The sequence below is a fragment of the Marmota marmota genome, unplaced genomic scaffold, assembly GCF_001458135.2.
Source record: "Marmota marmota marmota unplaced genomic scaffold, marMar, whole genome shotgun sequence".
Classification (NCBI taxonomy): Eukaryota; Metazoa; Chordata; class Mammalia; order Rodentia; family Sciuridae; genus Marmota; species Marmota marmota.
In genome coordinates, this window is record NW_026000169.1 from 3,300,329 (window position 1) to 3,324,900 (window position 24,572).

Here is a 24,572-nt window from a genome sequence, read left to right on the forward strand (position 1 = left end):
ATATATATATAATTATACCTGAATTACACTTTGTCATCATAGTCATCGTAGTTGGTCAGCATGGATTACAATTATAGAAACAGAACTTTTTTCATTTTTTTAATCCACCCAGATTACATTGTGTAATTAGTAGAAGTTCACAGATACATTGTCTCATCATTGAAACCAATAGTTACAAACCATTTATTTTTTATTTTTTGTGGTACTAGGGATTTAACCCAGGGCCTTATGCATACAGGGCAAGCACTCACCAACTGAGCTATAACCTCTGCCCATTATAATCCATTTTCAGTCTTTTCCTGTCTATAGAAAACTGGACTAAATCTAATGGTTAAAAAATATGGTAGCATTTCTATTTTATTTTATTTGGTTTGTATCTAGCCAGAAGTTCCTTAATATGCTTCCTTAGTATTAAGTGATGTTTGAAGCTAGTGGTAGACATGAAAGTGTCTGCATTCAATGTAAATGTTAAGGATTTTGACTGGAAAGTAAAAAAAAGAAAAAAGCAATTCTTACACCTGCTGCTCTGTGATAGCATTTACTCCTATGTAGATCTGGTAGAGTAGGGTGAGAAAACATCCTGGGATATACATCTTTTACCTCACAGGTTCTAGCACCAGCTGATCCAGTCATTCATTATGTGTCAAAACTCAAGATTAATCTAGTTTTAACATCTCCAGTTTCCCTTTCTGAACTCTTTATCCCATTTATATCCATACTGGAAACATGGAAAATCAAAGAAGGAAATGCTGTTATTAAGAGGGAAGCAGAAAAATATTCCAGTGGCAAACCAAAAGGTTATTCATTTCATTTGGTGTTTGACAATATCTGTGACCTCAGTAATGGCATGATGATATTTTTCTGAGGCTGACTTGAATTCCACCAGATGCTTCTCATAACTTTTGATGGCTGCTTGAAGCTGTGTTTTCTCCACTGCTCCCAGGATGGCCCGGAAGATCATATCTATGCCAAGGCCAAGAACAGCAATTCCAATACTACCGAGGAGAGAAGCACCGATTTGAGCTAACACAGTGACCAACTTGTTAATTATGCCAGTTGTGACATTTGAGCCCACGAGTTTAACAGCCACTGCACTGGCTGCAGATGTAGCTTCTCCTAGAATGACTGAAATAACCTTTTGTACAATTGCAATCTTCTCTGTTTCCCTTTCCTTAATATCCTGAAGTTTTCTATACAAGGTTGGTTCTAGTTTTTCTTTTAGTGCTTCATCAACCTTTTGCAGTTCATTTTGGATATTCATTATGGCTTGGATGATGATGTCACAATTTTCTTTGATAGTCCCATCTCTCTTCATTTCGGTGGAGGCCAGTGTGCAGCCCAAGTGTGTATTTAGAACCCCTATCAGCTTATTGGTGGCATGGAAGCTGTCAGATAAGCAGTCAAGGAGCTGCTGGTGAAGCCGGTTTACTTCCTGCCTCCTCCTTGGGTTCTCTGGATAGAGGAAGTCACTGTGAGCCATGTTTCAAGTATGATCTCTGAAAAAATAAAATAACATATCTTCACTAAAGGTCTTGAAAAATATCTGCTGTGTGAATCTGATCAGGAAATCTTACTTCATGCATAACCAAGTATCAATATACTACCTCAAGAATCCCTCAGAAAACCCAATAGAGTTTTTAAAGCAATTTTTATGAAACTTGGAGTCAGTGTATGGAAAATATGGCAGCAGAATATAGCCCATTAATACTTAGACTAAGGCATTAGGTTTTGTGGTGTTGGGAGTATTCTCTAGATAGAGAATATTCATGTTTATCAAGCATCTGATATTAATAAACAAACATGATTTTTCCAGGTAATATTTAAGAACTTCTATTTGAAACAGAATCCAACTCAGAATGGTTAGCTCTTGATATTAGGGCTTCTTAATTTCCCACTTAGCATCTACAATGAATGTATCTTCCATGTTGATTTTTTTCTAATATTTAAGGTTAAATTACTAGGGCAGAAGAGCATTAAGATCTCTGTTTAGAGGGCTACTGATATGATTTTTGTGTTTCTATGTTTGGTTATCTTCATTTAAAATATTCAAATCTCTATATCTCTTTATAGGCAATTTATTTATTTTCTAAACCTGGGGTATTAGAGGCATCTCACATATAAAATTATAATCTTTTAAAAGAATTCCTCATAAGATTATAACCCAAGGCTTTGGCTTAAAATTTAATTTGGGGAGACGATGGGCACCATGCAGAGGACAGTGTAGTTATGAGAATCTGTTTGCAAAACTTATAGATTAAATCATTTAAGTGGTTCATATTGTACTTGGCTATCAGTAAGATTAGCTAGAGTTAATGTTAGAAGATAATGCCTTCTTACAAAAGTATTAAAGTAATACAATTACACTATACAAAATATAAACCAAATAGGAGACTTCTTGTGTTTGTACTTAACAGTACCATTTAGAGAAAAAAGGAAAATGCATACTCCTCTGAGATTATTTGGGTGAGAAATCTACCTTCCTATGTACTTGGCACTTTTTTTTCTTTTTCATTTTTAATTCAGGAGAAATCAAAGAAAAAGCAGCCCTTTATTCTCTGTATAGGATCTGATACATTCTTTCTTTGAGCAAACATCTGCTTAATTTGGGTCTTATTTATGTATTCCAGCAACTTGGTTCTTAATGTGGACATGGGAACCCTAGAAGTGTGAGATGAAGGAATGAAGATTTTTTTTTTCCTCTAGAGAAAGTAAATATGAAAATAATCAAATTTTCAAGTCATGAGGATATAATTTGAAAATTTAAAGGAGGAACATTTTAAAAAACTAGGAATATAAAATAGCCATTTATATGTAAGATTTGGAAAATCTTTAGGAGCTCCCTGGTAGAATGGTGATAAATGATAAATTCACTTTTATCTAGATATTCTCTCTCTCCCTCTTTTACACACACACGTGAGTTAGACACGAATTTCTGCTAAATAACATCTGGAAAATTTCCTAATTCATTTCCATTTTGTTGGCTGAGGACCTATTAAATATTACCCAAACTTATAAATGGGTTGCAAATTGCAATTCCATAAACACAAATTTGGACTTTGATTTCTCCTTTTTTTCCCTATGAATTTTCCATGAACTTTTTTTAAGCTCTTGATTTTCAGATCTTATGGCAGAAAATTCTAGTTTCCAACTTTGAATTCAGAAGATTACCCTGCATCCCTATTCAGATATTTAGGCGAGAGGGTCTTACTATTCTGAAAAAGTGGAAAATATCTCTAGCAGCTACCATATGCCATCAATATGAACACAGATCTTCTAGAAAAGGTGTGTGCATCTGTCTACCTCAAGATAAATGGAGATGGGAATTGAAGTACTGAAAATATTGAATTATAGTTTGGACAGGTGAAATTAGAAGGGCCTGGCAATTTATTTATAAGCAATTTATTCCTTTTTTATTTTGAGATATGGGGGTCTTACTATGTTGTCCAGGCTGGCCTCCAACTCCAGGCTAAAATGATCCTCCTGCATCACACTCCCCTGTAGCTGTGATTACAGGTGTGTGCTAACACACGCTGCACAATTTATCAATTCAGTAACAATTGGTAAGTTAAAATTATAGGAGGCCATTGTTTTGGAATAAGCTCTTGCATTAGGCTCCAACAATAAGACTAAAAAGCAGAGAGTAGTGTAAAGTAGTATGCTACATTGCTGGTGGGACTGCAAATTGGTGAATTCACTCTGGAAAGCAGTGTGGAGATTCCTCAGAAAACTTGGAGTGGAACCACCATTTGACCCAGTTATCCCACTCCTTGGCATGTACCGAAAGGACTTAAAATCAGAATACTACAGTAATACAGCCACATCAATGTTTGTAGAAGTTCAATTCACCTAGGTGCCTTTTAACAGATGAATGGATAGAAAAAATGTAGTTCATACTCATAATGTGGTTCATATTCATAATGGAATATTACTCAGTCATAAGAAGAATGAAATTATGGCATTTGCCTGTAAATAGATGGAACTAGAGACTATTATGCTAAGTGAAATATGCCAATCCCCCCCAAAACCCCAAAGCCAAATGGTCTCTCTGATATACAGATAATAACTCACAATAAGCGGGGTTTGGGGATGGAGGGAAATAGAAGTTCACTGGATTAGACAAAGGGGAATAAGGAGAAAGGGAGGGGGAATGGGAATACGAAAGACAGAATGAATCAGATGTAACTTTCCCGTGTTCATATATGAATACATAACCAGTGTAATTTCACATCATGTACAACCACAAAAATGAGAAGTTATTTATACTCCATGTATGTATGATGTGTCAAAATACATTGTACTGAAATGTATAATTAAAAAGAAGAAATAAAAATTAAAAAATAAAAAGGACAAAAGAAAAAAGGTAGTATGCTAGGCTCCATAAAGCAAAAGAAGAAGAAAATCTTTGCTGTCTTAGAATTTCTAATTATGTTAGGAAGTTAAGATAGATTTATGACTACGGTTGAAAGTAAGGTGTCATAGAAAATTATAGATGGTATTTGACTTGTGCAAATTTAAAATTTCAAACAACCTGCTCTTTAATGTATCTTGACTCATTGATTAGAGACCTTTGGTCATCCAGGGAAGGTTAACAGTTTGTACTCTTTCAAATTGATAAATATGTGCTTGATAATTAAGAGAGGTTAGACACCACATGGAGAACCATAGTTGGCAATGGGAAGTGAGTGTCTTCATTATTGTCTTTAAAAATTTAGTTCTAGGGGTTTGGGATTGTGGCTCAGCGGTAGAGCGCTCGCTGTAGAGCATGTGCTCGAGGCCCTGGGTTCTGTCTTCAGCACCACATAAAAATAAAATAAAGATATTGTGTCCAACTACAACTAAAAAATAAATATTTAAAAAAATTTAGTTCTAAATCCCAGATTGATTATTCCACTCAGCAAAAGAAAAGCCCTGAAATTAATTGAAGTCACTCTTCTTAAAGATCATATTGTTACTCAGGTAAGCTTCAACTGATGTCTTGTAGACGATGTATAATCCTGTCCCTGAGAGGAGATCTGGCTCATGTACTTGCCCCCCACCTTGTTTGATTTTCAATCATAACCTGGTGGCTTTTGAAGTTATAGGCATTATCAGGTAGCTCATGGTATATTTAACCCAGCTGTGATTAACTACACTTTTGTATAGCAAATTTTAACTTTTATATAATTTGAGTTCTCATATGATGGTGCTTTCTGTCAGTGAAAAAAATTCTGTTTTGGGAGTTACCATCACTTCTGCACAGAGTTTATACTGATATTTTACCTAAGCCCTCCATGAAATACTTTCTCTAGTGCCTAGGAGCAGCGGGCTGAGGAATGGCTGACCAGCAGGTGGCGCTCTTGTTTTGGGCGATTCTTATTTCACCTGAGTCTCTTCTAAAACAATTGCGTTTTCTCTAGCTCTCTACGTTTGGGTCCTGGGTGGGTAAATTTTATCTAATAAGAGAATTCTGTTGCTAAAACAAAGTTTTGACTTCTCATTTCATAAAAATTATAGGGAAACAAGTACCATAGTGCTGAAACCTGTGATCAGCGTGCCTTAGGAAATTAAAATGGAAACAAAGATTAGCTTGAAATGGATGCTAATTGGATTTAGCCTTGTCAATTTTCTTTTTAATTGAGAAGTAAACATTCAAGATTAAAAAACATATAAGACTTAGCAGAAGTATATTGGTGATTGTGTATACAAATAAGGTTGACTTAGTGATAGTAGATAGTTGATTTAATTTTCAAGAAAGGAACCACATTATAAGATGAAAATGATTGTCATATTTTCGAATAAAACTTTTTAGGATACTTTTGTGGATATAACAGTGGTGCTTTTTGAGGTTTTACGGTTCTCCAGGCTGTCACCATTCTTCACTGTGTCCTGCTACCATGGAAGTTTAGATTACTTGGGAATTTGGAAATAGGGTATAAACACAGAAGGCTTACAGAAGAAAATAACAGCTAATATCTAGTTCTGAGCTTTATTTAATTCAAACTAAAACCATGGCCTCTAATTTAAAACAAAAATTAATCATGATGTATGGTATATTTTCTGATGTAAATTCTTTTAAAGAATATTTCTGACCAGGAAGCAATAATATTCCTAACCAGAAAGCAAATGTCAGGGTTACTCATCAGTTTACCAAATGTTTGTTTGTGAAGTCTTTACTACGGGTCTTGAAGATATTCCTTACCCTCAAGAAGAGGAACACAGAAAATGTCCAGTATATGGTTTAAACATATGGTTTAATTTAGAGAGTAATAAAATATGGTTTAATTTAGAGAGTAATAAAATCTCTATACATTAACTAGTCTGAGTCCCCATTCATTCTTTCACAGACACCAAGTGCCACTATTAACGTTAAGACAGAAGAAAATGTCCCTATCCATGTAAGCAACACACACGCACACAAGTGTCCTTTCATCCTTTATCCTTTCTGAAATTGATATCATTACTCGTCTTCTTCTGTGACTTAGTCTTAGAAGTTGTTAATTTTCTTCCTTCCTTGGTATCTTTGGACAAAATCACATGTGCGCACACACGTGCGCATAAGCACACACACACACACACACACAATATGCCATGGGATCTCTTATAACAGTTCTTACTTTGTTTATGGCTAGGATTCAAAATTAATCATTATTACAAAATCCCTGTAATACTGATGATCCAAGTATCATATCAGTACTGAGAGAAATGTCCAGATTATTTACCTTGCTGTGTTCCTGAGCCTGTAGTCCCAGCAGTTAGTTGTTGGGGAATGTTGTTGTAGGGCTTTTCCATCTGGTTTCATCTGGATGCTTCTGGTGGAATGTGATGATTTATAGGCTTTTCTAGTCCCTGCTGGGTCCCTCTGCCTGCCTGGTTTATAGGCTGCATCTGTAGGGCTTATCTCAGAATTCTTCTATTTCCTATGTTAATATAAACAGTACTATCAAATAATGTAATTTGAAAGATCAATAAAGTGGTAAACTTAATAAGTTTTCTATTCTCTCATGAACTTTCTAGTATTGAAAGGTGCTGCACAACTGAACTATTTCAATTCATTAGAGAAGATGGCCTTTTGGTTTCAGCTGAGATTTTGGGATTTCATCTTGTCAGTTATTTTAGATATTAAATTTCTTTTATCTTCTGTTGCATTTGTACCTTTGTTGCTGATTGCTTTGTTTAGGCTCTCAAGAGTTATAAATTCAGATATAGCCTACTGTATTTTTTTTTTAGAAAATTTGATCATCTTTTAATTTAGGAGTTCTGCCATTTATTGCTTTTTCTTATTGTAATGAATTATCTTGTCAACATAGAACCTTAAAGACCAACTTGATTCTTTTCCCTTAAAAGCATAGATCAGAGACTTTCATGCTTCTTCCTCTGGATTTAGTCCAAATTTTCATTGATTCTTTAATAGCAAAGATATCTCAGAAACAGGGCAGTCACCCAGTGCAAGTATAACTTAGTGGAAAGCCCACAGGCTTTAGAATCAGTTGGTTTTGTGTACCTAAAGTACCATTTACTAGCTTGTAACCCTGGGAAACATTTCTAAATTTTTTCATTGGTGTAATGTGTGTTTATAATTTATGGATTTTCATAAAGATTAAATAAGATAATGCATATAAAGCACTTAGCATAGTGGTTTAATATGTGACAAAACTTACTAAATAGTAGCTTTTCTTATATCAACTGAAGTATTCCTTGTTGGGGGGATGTTGGGTAGAGGACACAGAATGAATATTTCAGACAAGAGACTTATGAGATGTAAAGGTGCTGCTCTGTGGTCCTAAAGAGGAGTGAGCTGTGTGTTTTTTACTTTTGTCCCAGTGGGTCAATTTGTCTTTGATGTATCCTAGGTCCTCACTGTGTAGGGGCCTGGGAGAAGAAGGAATATGTATGTGTGGCCAGTGTATTTGAACTGGGTATAGATGAAAAGTAGGGTTTCTTAAGGCGTGGGGTATGGGATATGGAGGAGATAATGAAGGAGCACAAAGGAGCTGAACCAAAATGTATAGAATATTTTTCAGGGAACAAAATGAATCCACTATGCTGGTGGCACAGGGTATTACAGCAGTTGAGGGAAGGTGAGTAGTGGACAATTGAGAGCACTTTGTAGGTGGACTTAAATGCTAGCAAAGAAATTGTATTTTATTCTCTAGACAATATTGAACTATCAATGTTTTTTTTTATCATGAGATAATATGTGGCAATTTGGATTTCAAGAAGTTCACTTTCCTTTTTTCTTTAATTGCATTTTATTTGTGCATTTAAATTATACATAATAATGGAATTTGTTGTTATATATTTGTATATAGACAAAATAAAGTCAATCTATATAAACTAGATTAGTAGGTATGGAAACTAAAGCCTTGTTCACCAACTCAGTCCCTATAGTAGCTGGACAAGGTATGTCTGTCATTTGCCCTATCTAAAACAGTTGTGTTTTGTTATGGAAGGGAATATTGTTGAGGAATAATGTTCAATGCGATCGTACCTAAGGTGTTAGGTTTTCCATTCTTTCTTTACATTCCATTTCCATTCTTCATAATGTTAACTTCCTACTCAGACATCCTTCCTGCACCACATAGAGGTCAAACCAGAGCTGCCATAATTGAGGTATGAACAATAATAATGCAAAAATGTTAGGCACACTTTACTAGTCTCCTTTTCAGAATTTCAGAGGAAAAACTAGAAGCAAATATTGACTTTATACTGAGCCCCCTATATAACCAACTCAACCTTCTTTTATTTTTTGTTGGGGGAGGGTACTGGGAATTGAAACCAGGGTACTTAACCATGAGCTACATTCCCAGTCCTTTTTAATTTTTATTTTGAGACAAGGTCTTGCTGGCCTTGAACTAGTGATACTCCTGCATCAACCTCCAAGTTGCTGGGATTACAGGCGTGTGGCACTGCACCCAGCAGAACTTGAACTTTTTATATCCTTCCTGACTAAAGTTAGTATTGACATCAAATCAATAGTCAGAACTGAACCTTAAGCAGGAGGCAACTTTTCCTAGTGCAGGCAATGGTGTCAGGGTGATGCCAGGGAATCAGGAAGGCTGATTGGACAAGTTTGCTTAGGTTGAGGATAGTGGTTAATGAGTAGAATTGATTAATGCTATCCAAATGTATCTGCATATAGCTTCTCTTTTGATAATTTCTCTAAGAATGTTTTCCTTTCCTCCTTATTCTGAAGCTCACTCCCTTTTCCTGAAAAATTCTACTGGACACCTATCAATTACATGACTCCATCCCTGAATAATCTTCCTGGTTCAGTTAACTAAACACTTTAAAAATGGTTTCAAAACTCAGCTTTTATGAATATCGCATTAAAAAAATCAAACAAACCTGAAAATCATCACCTTTTGACCCTATATCTTCTTTTATGTCACCTCATTGAGACTTTCCAATTTGGCAGTTTCCCTGTATTATCTCTACTTCATTTTCTCCATTAATTTTTAAGTATTTGTAATCTGGCTTCTACACTTATCCCCACTGCTTACAACATTGCTCCCTTGCTTCACCAATGGCATTGTAGTGCCTATTGTAATAGAATATATAATATACAATGTTTGTCTTACTTATAGCATTTGAAATTATTGGCTACTCCTTCCTATTGACTTTCTTCTCTTAGGGTTATATGGTTCTCTTTTTTCAAACATTCCTTCAATTTCTATATGGAGTCTCATCATTCATATATTACTAAATATTGGTGTTTGAGTTTTTATGTTTAGCTCCCTTTTCACTCTGTACGTTTTCCCTGGGTGCTATCGTTCAATCTCATGATTCTATCATTGCTGGTTTGTGGCTGTACTCCAAATATATTTTTGCTAGTCAATAATTTTTCCTGACCTCTAAGCACATATCTCTAACCAGCCATCTGGACAGCTCCATGTGGATGGCTTATCCTCTCTCAAAAAGTCATGATAAAATGTATTTCACTGTCCAGAGCTACCAATGCACTCTTCCATTAGGTTTTAATTTTTCTAAACCAATTTTCACAGATAAATTTTAAGAACTATTACAGGGATTTCTTATAATTTTGCCAGACTCATCTGGAAAATCTACAACATAATGCCCAGAATATTAATGTTGATGTAATTCACCAATCTATAGAGATTTTCCCAGGTTAATAGGTACTCATTTGTGTGTGTGTCGTTACATATAATTTTGTCATTGTGTATGTTTATGCTTCCACAACCACTGTCAAGTAATTTTTCTATCTAATGCCTAGAGGGTCTCTGGATAAAAGTCTTCTGTCAGAAGTGTTAATTTTTTTTTTTTTTTTTTGCATTGAACTCAGGGGCACTCTACCACTGAGCTATATCCTAAGATGTTTTATTTTTTATTTTGAGATAGCTCTGAGGCTGGTTTCAAACTTACCATCCTCCTGCCTTGCTTTCTGAGTAGCTGAGATTATAGGCATGCACCACCACATCTGGCTGTTTAGAGCATCTTTACAGAATAGAATAGCAGTTTTTAATTCTGTGAAATTCAGCTTACCATTTTTTTTTTAAATGGATGAGCTTTTGGTATCACATCAAAGAACTAATTGGCTAACTAAGGGTTACAAGATTTTCTCCTGTATTTTCTTCTTTGAATTTTAGGGTTTTACTTTTATATTGATATCTATGTTCCATTTTGAATTAATTTTTCTATATGGTATGAAGTATTTACTCATATGGATGTTCTGTTGTTCCAGCACCATTTGTTGAAAAACACCTAACTTACTTTATTGAATTACCTTTGTATCTTTGTTAAAAATCAATTGACCACATTTGTGTGTCTATTTATGAACTTTTTGTTCTGTTTTGTTGGTCTACATGTCACTAATATCACACTGTCAGGTTTACTGAAGTTTTATATCATATCTCAATATCAGACAGTGTGAGTCCTCAAAATTGGTTCTTCTTTAAAGAATTATCTACTCTTGTTTCTTTACATTTATACATATATTTTAGAATTCCTTTTTCTGTATCTCTGGAGAATTTGATGGTATTTTGTCTGTGATTACATGGATCAATTTGGGAAAAAGTGATAATCTTAACTATATAGAGCCTTCCCATCCATGGGTAGGACTTGAATTGATGTTTTATGTATACAGAGTCCGTTAATTCACAGGGTTTGTCTTCCATTTATTTGGGTTTTCTTTGATGTTTTTCTTCAGAATTTTAGGTTATTTTGAATTTTAGTATATAGATTGTGCATATATTTTCTTGGATTTGTATCTAAGGATATATTCTCCGAGTATTTCATGGACAGCGTATTGAAAATCATAGTTACAACAAGTTATTGAGCTCCAGTTGTTCATCCCTAGTGAATAGAAATGCAATTTATATTTGTATGTTGACCTTGTGAGACAATGCAAGAAGATTTAGAGGAGAAATGATTGGGTTGTGAGGGCCTTGACCCAACAGTGAATTAATTCCCTGACAGGATTAGTTGAGTGGTAACTAAAGGCAGGTAGGGTGTGGCTGGGAGAGGTAGGTAATCGGGGGCCTGCCTTTGGGATATATATTTGTGTCAGGCAAGTGGAGTCACTCTTTCTGCTCTCTGATCTTCATGTGAGTTTCTTCCCTCCACTGTTTTCCACCATGATGTTGTGCCTCACCTTGAGCCCTGAGGAGTGGAGCCGGACTTCTATTGATTGAGACCTCTGAAACCATGAGCCTCAAAATAAACTTTTCCTCCCCTAAAATTGTTCTAATTAGGTCTTTTAGTCACAGCAGCAAAATAACAACAACAACAACAACAACAAACCCTCAAAAAACAACCTGGTGCTGGGGATTAAACCCAGTACCTTGCACATGCTAGGCAAATGTTCTACCACTATATCCCCAGCTCAGCTATAGTTTTTTTTTATAAGAGCCCTCGGCTCCATGGAGACGGTGGAGCCGAGGGCTCTTATTAAAAAATCTTAAGGTATTTATACTTAGTCATATGAGTATATATATTACATATTATATTACATATATATGCTATACTCATATATCCTGTATACTCATATATATACTGTATATACACCCACACTTATAAAATGACCAAATGCATTAGAAAATTATTTCTTTAGAAGCCAAATTTGGAAATTATTATTTTTTTAGGAAATAAAACTGTCTTTATTCATAGAAGATGCAAATCTTGTACACAGAAAATTTAAGGAATTCAGTGAAAAACCTACTAGAATAAGCAAGGTTAACAAGTTCACAGGATGTAAGAGCAAAATTATTAGAATTACTTAAACCAAATCTTTGTAATACAAAATTCCATCAATTTTTAATCTGTTCTTTAAGCTTTGTTTTCCAAGATTTATAATTACATAGCTTTTAGTATAATGAGAGCAGTGTATTCTCATATCCAATTTGTAACCTTAAATTTTATCCTCGTTGATCTGAGAGATGCAGCTATAGAACTTTATTAGACTGTCTGACAAACATAACAGCAAATATCAGAATTGTATTGTTTGGCCAGCAGGCACCACTCTCCCAATTCAGTGAGAAAAGTTAATGTGGAACAAACTAGGACATCTTCCTCTGAATCTGCTCTGGACTTTAAGCTCGGACTTTAGTGGACTCAGCAAGAAAATAGAAAGTCTCTGATGTATAGATCACACTAGAGACAGGTTGTGGAAATAGGGGGATGATTCCTCCAAATATAGATCGCAAAGAGGTGGCTCCATGTGATTTAACAAGTCCTGGGTTTGTTAACTGTGTCCTGTGGCCTGTTCTTGTAAGTGGACAGGAGAGCATGTGTACTAAGCTCTCTAGGAAAAATATATACACACACATATATAAACAGAATTCAATTAGTGCAACAATGGAAACTACCTTTTTCAAGTGTCCATTGCTTCACAGTCTCCATTTCTTTGGAGCTATCTTTTAAACAAAAGCAAGGGAATTTTCAGGTAGATTTGAGAGTTTAGGTCAGGTTATAAGGATTACAAATTTTCTACTGATATAAGTGAATAAGATTATCTTTGTCTTTCTAGAAGATTGAACTTTCTATAACAATTTGTGTAAGAAAATAAAAATTTGATTTAAAAAAAAAAAAGAGCCCTCTACGATGGAGAAATTTATTTTATATTTGTAGTTTGCTGAGAGATTTTTAAAATCATTAATGGATGTTGAATTTTTTAAAAAGCCTTCTATTTCTCAGTCTGATTTTTTGAATGTTAAACTAGGCTTTTATTTTGGGGATAAATATCAAATTGGTTGTGATGTGTTGGTCTTTCTACATATTGCATTGGATTAGCTAATATTTTATTGAGGATTTTTGTGTTTATATTCTTAAGGGATAGATACATTGTAGTTTTCTTGCTAAAATGAGTTAAGATTTTTTTTTCTATTTTTGGAATATATTATATAGGATTGTTATTAATTCCTTTTCTTTTCTCTTCTTTTCTTGTTTTTAAACCAGTGCTGAGAATTAAACCCAAAAACTCATCATGCATGCCAGGCAGGCACTGTACCCCTGAGGGATGTGTCTCCAGCCCCTTAATAATTCTCTTATAAATTTTTGCTTGAATTCACCAGTGAAACCATCTGGACCTAAGTTTTCTTTTTTGGGAGGTGTTTAACTGCAGATGCAAATCTTTTAAGAGATATAAATTTATTCAGGTTTTTAGGAAAAGCAGAACACAAAAATCAAAACAAAACAAAACCAAAGTCACCCAAAACCAAAACAACCAGAGAAATTCATCAATGTGTTGTTCTTCAAATGCTGTACTTTCTATCTGCTTTATCCACTTTCTACCTGCTTTATCTATCTTTCAAATTTTCTGGTATTTACTTCTTGTTTGATTTTCATAATTGGTAGGTGTAATGAGCAGGAAAGATTGGATGAAGTGTGTCTATTCTATCTTAACTAAGATGAGAGCCTCTTTTTAATTTTTAACTTTTAATGCTGTATCCAACATTCTCCTAGACACTGAATAGTTTTTGAGGGTAAGATTTTGGAGAGTAATGTTATTCCACATGTCAGCATATCCATAGGTTCAAGATCCAGAACATAATATTTGATATATATATATATATATATATATATATATATATATATATATATGGTATAAATTCAGTGACACACTCCTATTCTACTTTTAATTTTTTTGATTATTTCTACTTAAGTGCAGAATCATTATTGTTTTAAAGTTTGTGTAACTTTCCTGTCCCTGACATAAGTTAATGTTTATGTTTATATGCTCAGTGTCTTCATGATAGCTAAATCCACTTTGACTTTTCCTTTGGATTCTGCTTTATTTGCAGTGCTGAAACTTCTTTGTTGGAAAAATGTCTTCAAACTCAGAAAATAACAGACTAATTCAAGCTTCTGAAATGTTCTTCCTTCATGTACAAGATCTTGTTTCCCTCACAAACACATTTACTGAGTTTCTTAACCACAATATGAATACTCAGATCTCCTTGATGGTTGTGAAAGAAGATAGTACAATTAAGAATTTCTTTGAAGAAATGCTTAAAAGTTTTAAGGAGATGCAATCTGTAGTAGAAGAAAAGTACAACAAAATGCAAAAGGAACCTATGTATTCGAAGGTTGCAACAACTATGTGTTCTATGGCAGAGAAATGTATCAACCTGGAGTTGGAACTTTCAGCTAAAGAACTGTTTAAAAATATCCAGACACCAACCATTGTCTCTGTGCTGAGCCATAGTAACATCCTTGAGAATTTGGAATCTTTTTTTTCACACTTGATGGCATTCCCCATCATGAGTCTTCAATTAAGTGATTTCTGTAAAGGAGACACCAAAGGGAAATCAGATGCTCCCACATCTGAGAAAAACCTGAGTCCAGATCGTTGCAAATCCATCTCAACAGATGCCCTGAAGAAGTTGCAGGATGCACTAAAAACTGAGAATGCCAGCAATCCCATGGAGTCAGCAGCCGATCAGCTGGAACAAATCATCAAGGCTATGGAACCAACCATACAGGTTCTCCAAAAATCCATAAAAACCCTGGAGACTGATATTTCTATGCTTAAGAAAGTGAATGACAAGTAGGGGTGCAATAAAAGTTGCATTCATTTCCATCAGAAAAATAAATTCAGATTCCATGATTTTTTATAGTACTTTCTAAGACCCTTTGATACCAGACATATGAAGGTCATTAGACCATAAGTGCAGAAAGTAGTCATCTGTAGTTTTGCTTCATGAAAATGAAAATGGATAGTCGAAGAAAGCCTACTTGAAATGGCATTCACTAAGGAGTATGTGTTATTGAAAAAACATAGAATCATAGTTGAGGATATTTCATCTTGAAGCATAATTAAAACAACAAAACTAATTTCCACATTTGGCAAGTCTATTTCCAGTTACTGTACTATGAAGTTCAGGTAAACGTAAATATTGTCATTAGTTCAGGCCTGGGGGGAACATAATTTGCCTCCATTTTTGTTACTCATGCCAACTTTCAGTGTTTTGACTATTCTAAGTTACTAAATAAATATGATTTATTCAGAACTAAATAAGAACAATGATAATTCTTATATGGATAAGATCAGAGCAGATAATTTGTTCTCATCTGTCTCCTACTGAGGTTTTAGGATTAGGAGATACTAGAAGTTGAAAATGGAGGTACTCTAACCTTTCACAAAGAAAAGACCATTACACTTGTAGGAGCAGGATTTCTGAGATGTGCTTGTTTAGAACAGAAGTTAGGAAAGTCTATTTGCCAATAATGAAGTCTTTGACTCTCATGCATTGTGAATGTATACTCTCAAGATCGCCCTTGGAGCTATTATTTCACATGATATATAATAGAAACTTTGCTTAGAACAAGTGGTAATGATAACTCCAAATCAAGGCCACTATTGTAATTACCACTTACAATTTAAATTAAGAATCCCTCTGCCATCTGCAAATAAACAGGACTTCATAATATTTTTCGGAAGTGGATGTTAACCATTTCAGAGCAATAGAGGCTCTGGAAAAAGGATAAAATTTCAATACTCAGCATTTTCAATGAGTAGCAATGCTAAAAGCTTATTCATTTGCAATTGCTATCTACTAATGATTGTTTCATTTTGAGGAGAATCTTGAACTCATTCATTACCCCACCTTCAAAAACAACAGCAGCAGCAGCAGCAACATCACACCTTATATAAATAGGAGGTGGAGGTGGGTCTTTTACTTTGCTACTTGTTCTGTACTATATGTGTCCAGAATTTCACCTTCCTTCCTTTTGGTTTTAGGATTGTGCCTCCCAAAATGTTAGGAGAGCAGAGGGGAACCATGTGGAAATGAATGGGACAAAGACTCAAAAAGTCCTGGGGCAGAGCCTTTCAGTGAAGTGGCTGAATGACTGGTGATAACTCAAGGGAAGTCCTTAGATGCCAACTGGAATGGCAGCCACTAGATAATAGAGGTGTGCTGCAGTCTGGCTGGGCACAATTCATGAGCCACTTATCAAGCAGAAACGAACTTTATTTTTAGAACACACTCAGCACCACAGGAGCTCTTCAGGAATTCCCTCAGGGCCCAACTGCCACTACCGGCTTCCCACAAGCCTCTCAACCCCCCCACTCCTCCTGCTCTTCAGGCCAATTGGCTGGGTCGCATGGGCGGAGCCAAAAGAGTCCCCCAATGAGCAGCTCCGTGGTCTGAAAGGGCAGGGAAACAGCCCAATGAGCATCACTGCAGAGGAGCCAATCAGCTGGCAGCTGGAAATTTGCTGGGGCCCCTTCTGCTGTGGCTCTCAACATCGGTGGGTGGTGCTCACTTTAATAAACATGGGTGTTTTTTAGGTACTGGTGGCTCCTGTGAGGCTGGCAGTCACTCACAGTGCTTCTCAGACATTTCCCCACCGCTGGGCCCTACCATCATCCTGCCCACTCTGCTGGCTTCCTGTCTGTGTCTGCTTCCGAGCTTGTGGGGTTGTTGGGGGGAAGTTGTACTGTTCTCAAACTGAATGCTGTCATGTAACATTTCTCTCAAATACTTTGGTTTTGGGTTCCTCTAACTTTTCTAAAGTCCATACGGTTTTGAAGAATAAAGTGAAGACTCACTAGTTTCAGTGTTATGCCTGGCCCTAATTCTTTCTCTGGCCTAACCAAATGAAGTGTAAGTGGAGAGGAAAGGATGAAATGCACCAAAAGAAAACAAAACAAAGCCCATGACCATTTCCTATAAAATAAGGGAAAATAGAAAAAACAAGTCCTGTAATAACCTGTGACAATTTTTTCCCACTTCATAGTTGCCACTTCAGGAGTCACTGATTTAAGAGAATGATCTTACTTAGAAAACTGTGATTTCTCATGGAGATAAATGCTTTAGGGTAACTTTAATCTGTTCAAATTATTAAGCCATCAAATGGAGTAGCCTACTGATGAGGTTCCAGCCCTCATAATCCAAATCCAATTGTCTCACCTCTAAATGTCCTGGCTTGTCCCACACATGAACTTCCAGGGGACACCTCATATTCAAACCATAACAGTGCTAGCCCTCACTTTACTCCATTTGACCCAACACTAGGGTCTTTGGAGCTCAGGTGAAACAATCACCCATGTCCCCATCTAAACTGATTACTACCTGAGGGAAGGTTTGGCGAACATTTCCAGCTTTAGACTTTGCATCTTGTAGTTTGTACATAATGAAACATATATCTTTGGTACTTGCATGAGAATCGATTTCTTCTCTCATATTCTCTCTTTTACCTCCACACATATCCTCATGTTTTCCTAATAAATGTGCTTTTATGTGAAGTCTTAAATTAACATGAATTTAACTTTTAACTTTTTTTTTTTTTTTTGGTAAGTACTTTAGGAGCTTGTATCTACCACCCTGTTAACTGGCAATGAATGACATTTCACTAACATAGTTCATTACCTTTCTCTTTTATTGCTCAGGATTCTGTGTTTCTTCCCATATGAGACCAAAATAGTTTGATCTTGAATTCTGATGAAAATCTCTGAAGAAAATTCACACTTTGGTTAGGTCTCTGGGGCTCAAAGTTTTCCATTTGATGATGAGTTTGTTCTTTGCTTCATAACTCAGTCTTCTTTGAGTTGTTCCTATTTAGGATCATTAAATTTTAAAAAAGTGCAGGGAACCTGTATTCATTAGAATTCTTTCAATGGTTTGAGATAGACTACGTAATTCAAATTATGTAAGCAAAATATAACTAATGGATTTAATGTGAAGAAAAAACTTTCGGTACTCAGCTTCAGACCCAGATGAATCTAGAGGGTCATACATTCTCATTTGGTCTCACTTTCTTTTCATTTCTCAGCTCTTCCTTAATTGTGTTAGCTGCTTTCTCAGGGAGTTGGGGGTCCCCTCTTTGGTGGTAAGATAACTTCTAGCATCTTTAAGCTCATACTTACTCCATTCAAAATAGAGGTCCCTCTCCTACTCCCAAAACAAGTGTCTAAAAAGTACCCTGATATACCTCATAAGCTATCCCTGGGCTATTTTCTAGTCCAACATAAACTTCTGTTTTCATGAAGAAATATGCTGAAATGGCTAAGATCTGAGTGATAGGCCAACTGATAGGCAGTGATCCGAAACAGCTGTGTATCAAATGAAAGGTGGGCAGAGTGATTCCCCAGGGGTATTCAGGGTGCTCTGAATGGGAAAGGCAAATGGGTATGGGGAAGGCAAAACAGAACTAGCCAAGAGAAGACCATGCTCTGGTTTCAGCGGAAGCATCAGAGAATCATCCTTTCCAGTAAACAACTTCCCATTATTAGCAAAAACCAACACAAGTTTTCATTTACATATGTACATTTAAAAAAGAGCCTCAGGATTCCCTTGCACTCTGCTTTTGGAAGAGATGATAATACTGGCCAAAAAGGAGAGAGAAGCAATAACTATAGGAGCAGGGATGCACTTCTTGCTGGAATCTGTAAAAAAAAAAAAAACAAACAAACAAAATGGAAATTAGAGATGGGTTAGGTAGCAGGAATTTTTTTTTTCTAAAATCAACAGCAACAAACTAGTTCATATTTCCTTTGATTCATTATTTTTTGAATCATTAACATAAAAATTTCTAATAAAAATGTTTGAAGTTAGCTAATTTTTCAAAAAGTATTCTCTCAGATTTTTCTAACTCAGAGAATTCAACCTATTTATTTTGCAGATGATAAAACAGGTGTCAAGAGGTAAAGAGGTTGACTTCAGGTTACCCAGCCAGTTGGGGATAGAAAGTCTGATTTAAGAGATCATCCATTGACTTTCCGGGAGCTTAGATTCTCAGTCCTCATTGTATCTGACTGTAAGCCACACTGATCATAGTTAACCACTCCCTCCTCCTCAATTCTTACTCTTCACTTTGTTCCTGAGACAATAATTCTATTGATTTTCTCCTTTCTCACTGGCTGCTATTCCTCGTAGGTTTCTTTGCTTATTTCTTCTCATTTTGAACTTTTAATTTGTAGTGTGCTGAGGTTCAGTCCTTGGACATCTTCTCTCCTTTATTTGTACACATCCATGGAGAGAGCTTATCCAGTCTATTGGCTTTAAATTGTGATTTAAATTTGTGTTAAGTCTTTTTTTTTGGGTGGGGGGGTTGGTATCGCAGATTGAACTCAGGGGCACTTGACCACTGAGCCATATCCCCAGCCCTGTCTTGTATTTTATTTAGAGACAGGGTCTCACTGAGTCGCTTAGCGCCTCACTTTTGCTGAGGCTGGCTTTGAACTCAAGAGCCAACTGGGATTATAGACATGAGCCACCATACCGGGCTTGTGTGAGGTTTTAACAGCTGCTGTCAAGGCCCCAGGTTATCCCTCTGTCTTTACTCTCGGTTATTTGCTCTGCTCTCGTTCACTTCCATATAATGGCTTTCTTGTCATTGCTCCTGACTTAGGGCCTGTTTTAATCAACTTTTTTGCTGCTGTGACCAAAGGACCTGGCAAGAACAAGTAGTGGAGAAAAAGTTTATTTGGGGGCTCATGGTTTCAGAAGTTTCAGTTTATAGAAGGCTCACTCCATTCCACAGGGATTGAGTGAGGCAGAACATCATGGCAGAAGACTGTGGTGGAGGAAAGCAGCTGAGAGCATGGCATTCAGGAAGTAGAGAGAGAGCCTAAGCTCAGCTCACCAAATATATATCCCAAAGGTATGCTCCCAGTGCCCACCTCCTCCAGCCGCATCATAATAGCCTCAGTTATCACTCAGTTGATCCCTGTCAGCGGATTACTTCCTTGACTGGGTTAAGGCTCTCACAACCCAATCATTTCTCTTATAAAGTTTCTTACATTGTCTCACACATGAGCTTTTGGGGGGCACCTAATATCTAAGCTATAACAGGACCTTTGCACCTCCTGTTTCCTTTCCTGAAATGTTGCTTTCCTGAGATATTCATATGACTAGGTCTCTCATTTTAATCTTTGGGTGTCACCTTCTCTGTGAAGCTTTTGCAAATGACTCAGTTGAGTATTGTGACTCTCTCCCACAGCAAGGGAATTGCCTGTTCCCTTGCTGTGCTTTGTTTCTCTCTGTACCACAGACCACTTACTAATATAATACATATTTACTTATTTTGTTTATTGTCTGGATAATCACACTAGAATGTAAATTCCCTAAGGGCAGGAATTTTTGCCTATTTTGTTCCCTAGACCTAGAATAGTGCCTAGCGCATAGTAAGTGCTTAATAAATACTGATTGAATGAATGAATTATAACTGCTCTTATGATGATGTTCAAATAAGACACAAACATACAGATATTACTCTTTAATTATATTCATCCTTCAAAAACCAACTTTTTGTTTTTGTTTTTGTGGTGCTAGGGATTAAACACAGGGCCTTGTGCATGTCTCACATGAGACTGAGCTATATTTTCAGCCCCCCCAAAACAACTTTTAATCCTGCTGGATAAGTGTTCCCCAAAGGCTCACATGTTAAAGGCCTGGTCACCATCCTGTGGAGTACTGGGAGGTGTTGGGACCTTTAGTAAATGGGGCCTAGTGAGGAAATTAGGTCATGGGTGGTGTGATTTTGAAGGGGATTTTGGGACTCCAGCATCTTCCTTCTTCTTTCTTTTACTTCTTGAGGACCATGAGGTGAATGGTTTTACTCTACCACATCCCACCTACCACATCATGCTGACTTGTCACAGGTTCAAAACCACTAACCATAGATTGAAACCTCTGCAACTGTCAGCCAGAATAAACCTCTCTTCCTTACACATTGTTTTTCACTGACATTTTGTTACAATAATGGAAAACCGACTATTATAACCGACTATTATAATTATATATTATAATACTTAGGATATTAAATTATCTTTTTAAAACTATTTCTCTCAGGTTAAAGTTAAGTTTTCCTTCCTAACTCTCTTGATACTTTTCTCTACCTCTCTTATGGCTATTTTATCTCACATTATTTTTTACATGAATACTATATTTGAAAGAATACATGTAAAATATCTGATTAAATAAATTACAATCTAAAAATTTTTTATTTGAGGATAGTGCACATTAATTTTACTTTTGTATTTATCTTTCATTTTTTTACTAGACTACTAGTCAAAGCTTTTTTGCCCTCATTACCCTGTTACAATATTTTTCAAATTGGCAGTTGTGATCCATGAATAAATTATGATATCATTTTAGGAGGTCACAATGATTAATGTTTAATAGTGTAATAAAATAGGTTAGAATAGAAAGCACTAGCATTACACTGTATACAAAAAGGATAACTGTTGTCATATAAAAATGTATATTTTTACATTTATGTGTGTGTGTGAACTGAGTTATCACGTAAACAGTCAAAGTCCATAGACTTGATACTAACAGTTTCTCAATAAAATTTAAGAAAGATTTTAGAAGGACAAATGAATCTCTTGAAACAAATCTATAGAGAAAATTGTCTTGGAATTATTGTGAGAAAACATGGAAAAGGGTCTTACATTTGCCATTTGTAAATTACATGGATAATTTTACACAAGCCACTTGAACCTTTCTGAACCTCAGTATTCACATCTGGAGAGTGGGGTTAATAGCTCAACTTACAGGTGGTTGTGAGAATTAAACAGATATTATGTGTGAAAGTGTTTTGTAAGCTAAATTGCTGTGAAAGTATCATTTTATTGGTGTATGATAATCTAATTTCGGTCACTTCTACCTTGGGGTATAGAATCTGAGGAAAATGCATGGTAATCATAACTTTGATTTTATGAACTCTGAATCTGAATTATGTCAGATGCTTCAGAAGTAAATATTTGAACTCTAAAAGTGTAAAAAGGTAGAATCGACATGCAGTGTATCAAATTAATCTGGTGTTTGAGGTACATGTTATCTATTGCCTTTCTATGTCAAAATGCAGAGTAATGAGTGCAAATCTTTCAGAATACCATCTAGCAAAAAGTGGATGCTCAAAAAGTAGTAAACTTTATTCCTTCTGTCTCTTTTATTTCTATTCTCAACTGCCAATCTCCCTGAAGCAGACATTGGTGCTTTGAGCCATTATCCCACTTCTATATGCAAAATACTTTCTGCAGTTTCTCAGTTGTGTTTGAGAGGATGAGTGGGCACCAAGTGCAGTCACAATGTTCCCACAAAGCAAGCACAGCTTCTAGTTTATAAATGAAGAAACCGGCTCAGGGGTCAAGTCATTTACATAATACCACAAAGCTACTAACATATACCCAGATCTTTCTAGCTCCTATCTATCTACTTTTTATAATGCCATGTGGTCTCCAGATTCATTCACTGCTTGTTTTTGCATCCATTCATCTGAGACAGTCTACTTCAAGGTCAGTGTGATGTCACAAACAGGGAAAGAAAGATAACTGAAGCCCAGAGTAGAAGAAGACACGAAAACAATAGTACGTTAACCAAATAAATAATAAAAAAACTAACAGTAGCTAAAATGTTGACCATCAGATGCTATTCTTAGAACTTTTACATATATTAATGCATTTTCTCCTCATTTTATAGGTCGATTTCAAAAATTCTTATTTTACATGTAAAAATCCAGAGGCATAGAGAGATGAAGCCACTTGCCCATGTTATCATTGCTAGTAACTGGCAACATTTACATGTAAAACTAGGCTACTACAAACAATTGGCTATATTTGTTTCAAAACATGTTAAGAATTTTGATTATGTGAACCATTTTAACAAATAAATCCCTCCTTTGTGAATCCAATGATACAGAACAGAGCATGTATTTATATGTCTACGGATTTTTGGCACAGATTATGTTGCTGAAAGAAGCAGTATTTAAGGGCAAATAACTAATTAACATTCTGTTAACATATTTTGAGTCTCCCCATAAGCACTAAACCATGTTTCTATGGTAACCGGTATAGGTCCTTTGAAGGGTGATGAAAGAATTACAGGGTAAAGCTGTTAGTTTAGAATGACTAAAACAATTTTTCTTTGGCACATTTGCTCCCTTGAATGTATTATGCCATCAATTTGACCTCATGACTCTCTGAAGATAGCAGATTCCTGGGAACTCTTCGAACTCGAATTGCAAGTGCACAAGACCAAGTCTGACATAAACTCAAGGACAGGGAAGCTATGCTCTTTAGCATACTTCTCTATCCATTGGGGGAGTTGCATACAGTATCCTGGCTGGTTAATTTTGAACATCTTCATGCTGGCTTTCAAGTATTATGTCTTTCTAATTAAGGGGAACAAGAGAGGAAACATAATTCACTGGCTTATTAGGGCTTTGGGGGACGTGTTTTAGTCAGCCTTCTATCACTGTGACCAAAATACCTGACAAGAACAACATAGAGAAGGAGAAGTTTATTTTGACTCATGGTTTCAGAGGTTCAGTTCATGGTTGGCTGACTCCACAGCTCTAGGCCCAAGATGCAACAGAACATTGTGGTGGAAGGGTGTGGTAGAGGAAAGTAGCTCAGAACAGTAGCAACAAGGAAGCAGAGAGAGAGAGAGAGAGAGAGTTAAACTCCAAACTCGCACTGTCTTATCTCCTTCAGCCATGCCTTACAGGTTTATGTTACCACCCAGTTAATCCATATCATTGGATTAATCCACAGATTAGGTTAAGGCTCTCATAACCCAATCATTTCACTTCAACATTCTTACATTGTCTCACATTTGAGCTTGTGGGGGGGGACACCTCATATCTAAACCAAAACAGAACATACAATAGTTTATGGATTTTGCTGGTGAAAACAAAACAGAATGACCAAAACATAAACCTGAAAGAATGAGAAACAGCCTCCTGAGAGAATTCTTCTGAGGAATTAGATTCCAGTGCTTCAGAACAGCACCTGTGAATTCTGAAGGCTGGAGTTAGTGGGAGAAGTGAAGGGGTCAATAGCAGCAATCTAGACCATCAGGTCCAGGTGGAGTCCACTGACTTTACTCTCTCCCAGAGAAGGACCCTCAGATAAGGAAGAAACATCACCTCCCTCCTGCTGGGTTCATACATGGATCAATCAATACTGCTCCAGGAAGGTGGGGTAAGTAGAATATTATCAAATAACAGAAATGACTTAAGGGGGGCTGGGGATGTGGCTCAAGCGGTAGCGCGCTCGCCTGGCATGCGTGCGGCCCGGGTTCGATCCTCAGCACCACGTATACAAACAAGGATGTTGTGTCTGCTGAAAACTAAAAAAAAAAAAAAAAAATAAATAAATATTAAAATTCTCTCTCTCTCTCTCTCTCTCT

The 24,572-nt window shown here is 36.1% G+C and overlaps 3 protein-coding genes across 3 annotated transcripts in view; 1 reads left to right on the forward strand and 2 right to left on the reverse strand.

Annotated features, from left to right (window-relative positions):
* Positions 1-23: 23 nt before the first annotated feature.
* On the reverse strand, positions 24-6,814 carry Smco3 (single-pass membrane protein with coiled-coil domains 3). Its single transcript, XM_015498194.2, has 2 exons — positions 6,699-6,814; positions 24-1,496 (listed from the first exon to the last, which is right to left on the reverse strand). Exon 2 carries the CDS (start codon positions 1,478-1,480, stop codon positions 803-805), a length of 678 nt encoding a protein of 225 aa, XP_015353680.1. The 5' UTR covers positions 1,481-1,496; positions 6,699-6,814; the 3' UTR covers positions 24-802.
* Positions 6,815-14,258: 7,444 nt separating this feature from the next.
* On the forward strand, positions 14,259-15,070 carry CUNH12orf60 (chromosome unknown C12orf60 homolog). Its single transcript, XM_015498295.2, has one exon. It carries the CDS (start codon positions 14,259-14,261, stop codon positions 14,982-14,984), a length of 726 nt encoding a protein of 241 aa, XP_015353781.1. The 3' UTR covers positions 14,985-15,070.
* A 2,729-nt stretch (positions 15,071-17,799) lies between these two features.
* The window catches only part of Art4 (ADP-ribosyltransferase 4 (inactive) (Dombrock blood group)), a 12,929-nt gene continuing 6,156 nt past the window's right edge, over positions 17,800-24,572 (reverse strand). Inside the window, exon 3 of the mRNA XM_015498195.2 lies at positions 17,800-18,823. Within this exon, the coding sequence (XP_015353681.1) occupies positions 18,708-18,823 (116 nt within the window). The 3' untranslated portion in view covers positions 17,800-18,707. The remainder of the gene's footprint in view (positions 18,824-24,572) is intronic.

Coding starts and splice junctions, on each gene's coding strand:
- Smco3 (XM_015498194.2), bottom strand. CDS start 1,480: ATGGCTCACAGTGACTTCCTCTATCCAGAGAACCCAAGGAGGAGGCAG.
- CUNH12orf60 (XM_015498295.2), top strand. CDS start 14,259: ATGTCTTCAAACTCAGAAAATAACAGACTAATTCAAGCTTCTGAAATG.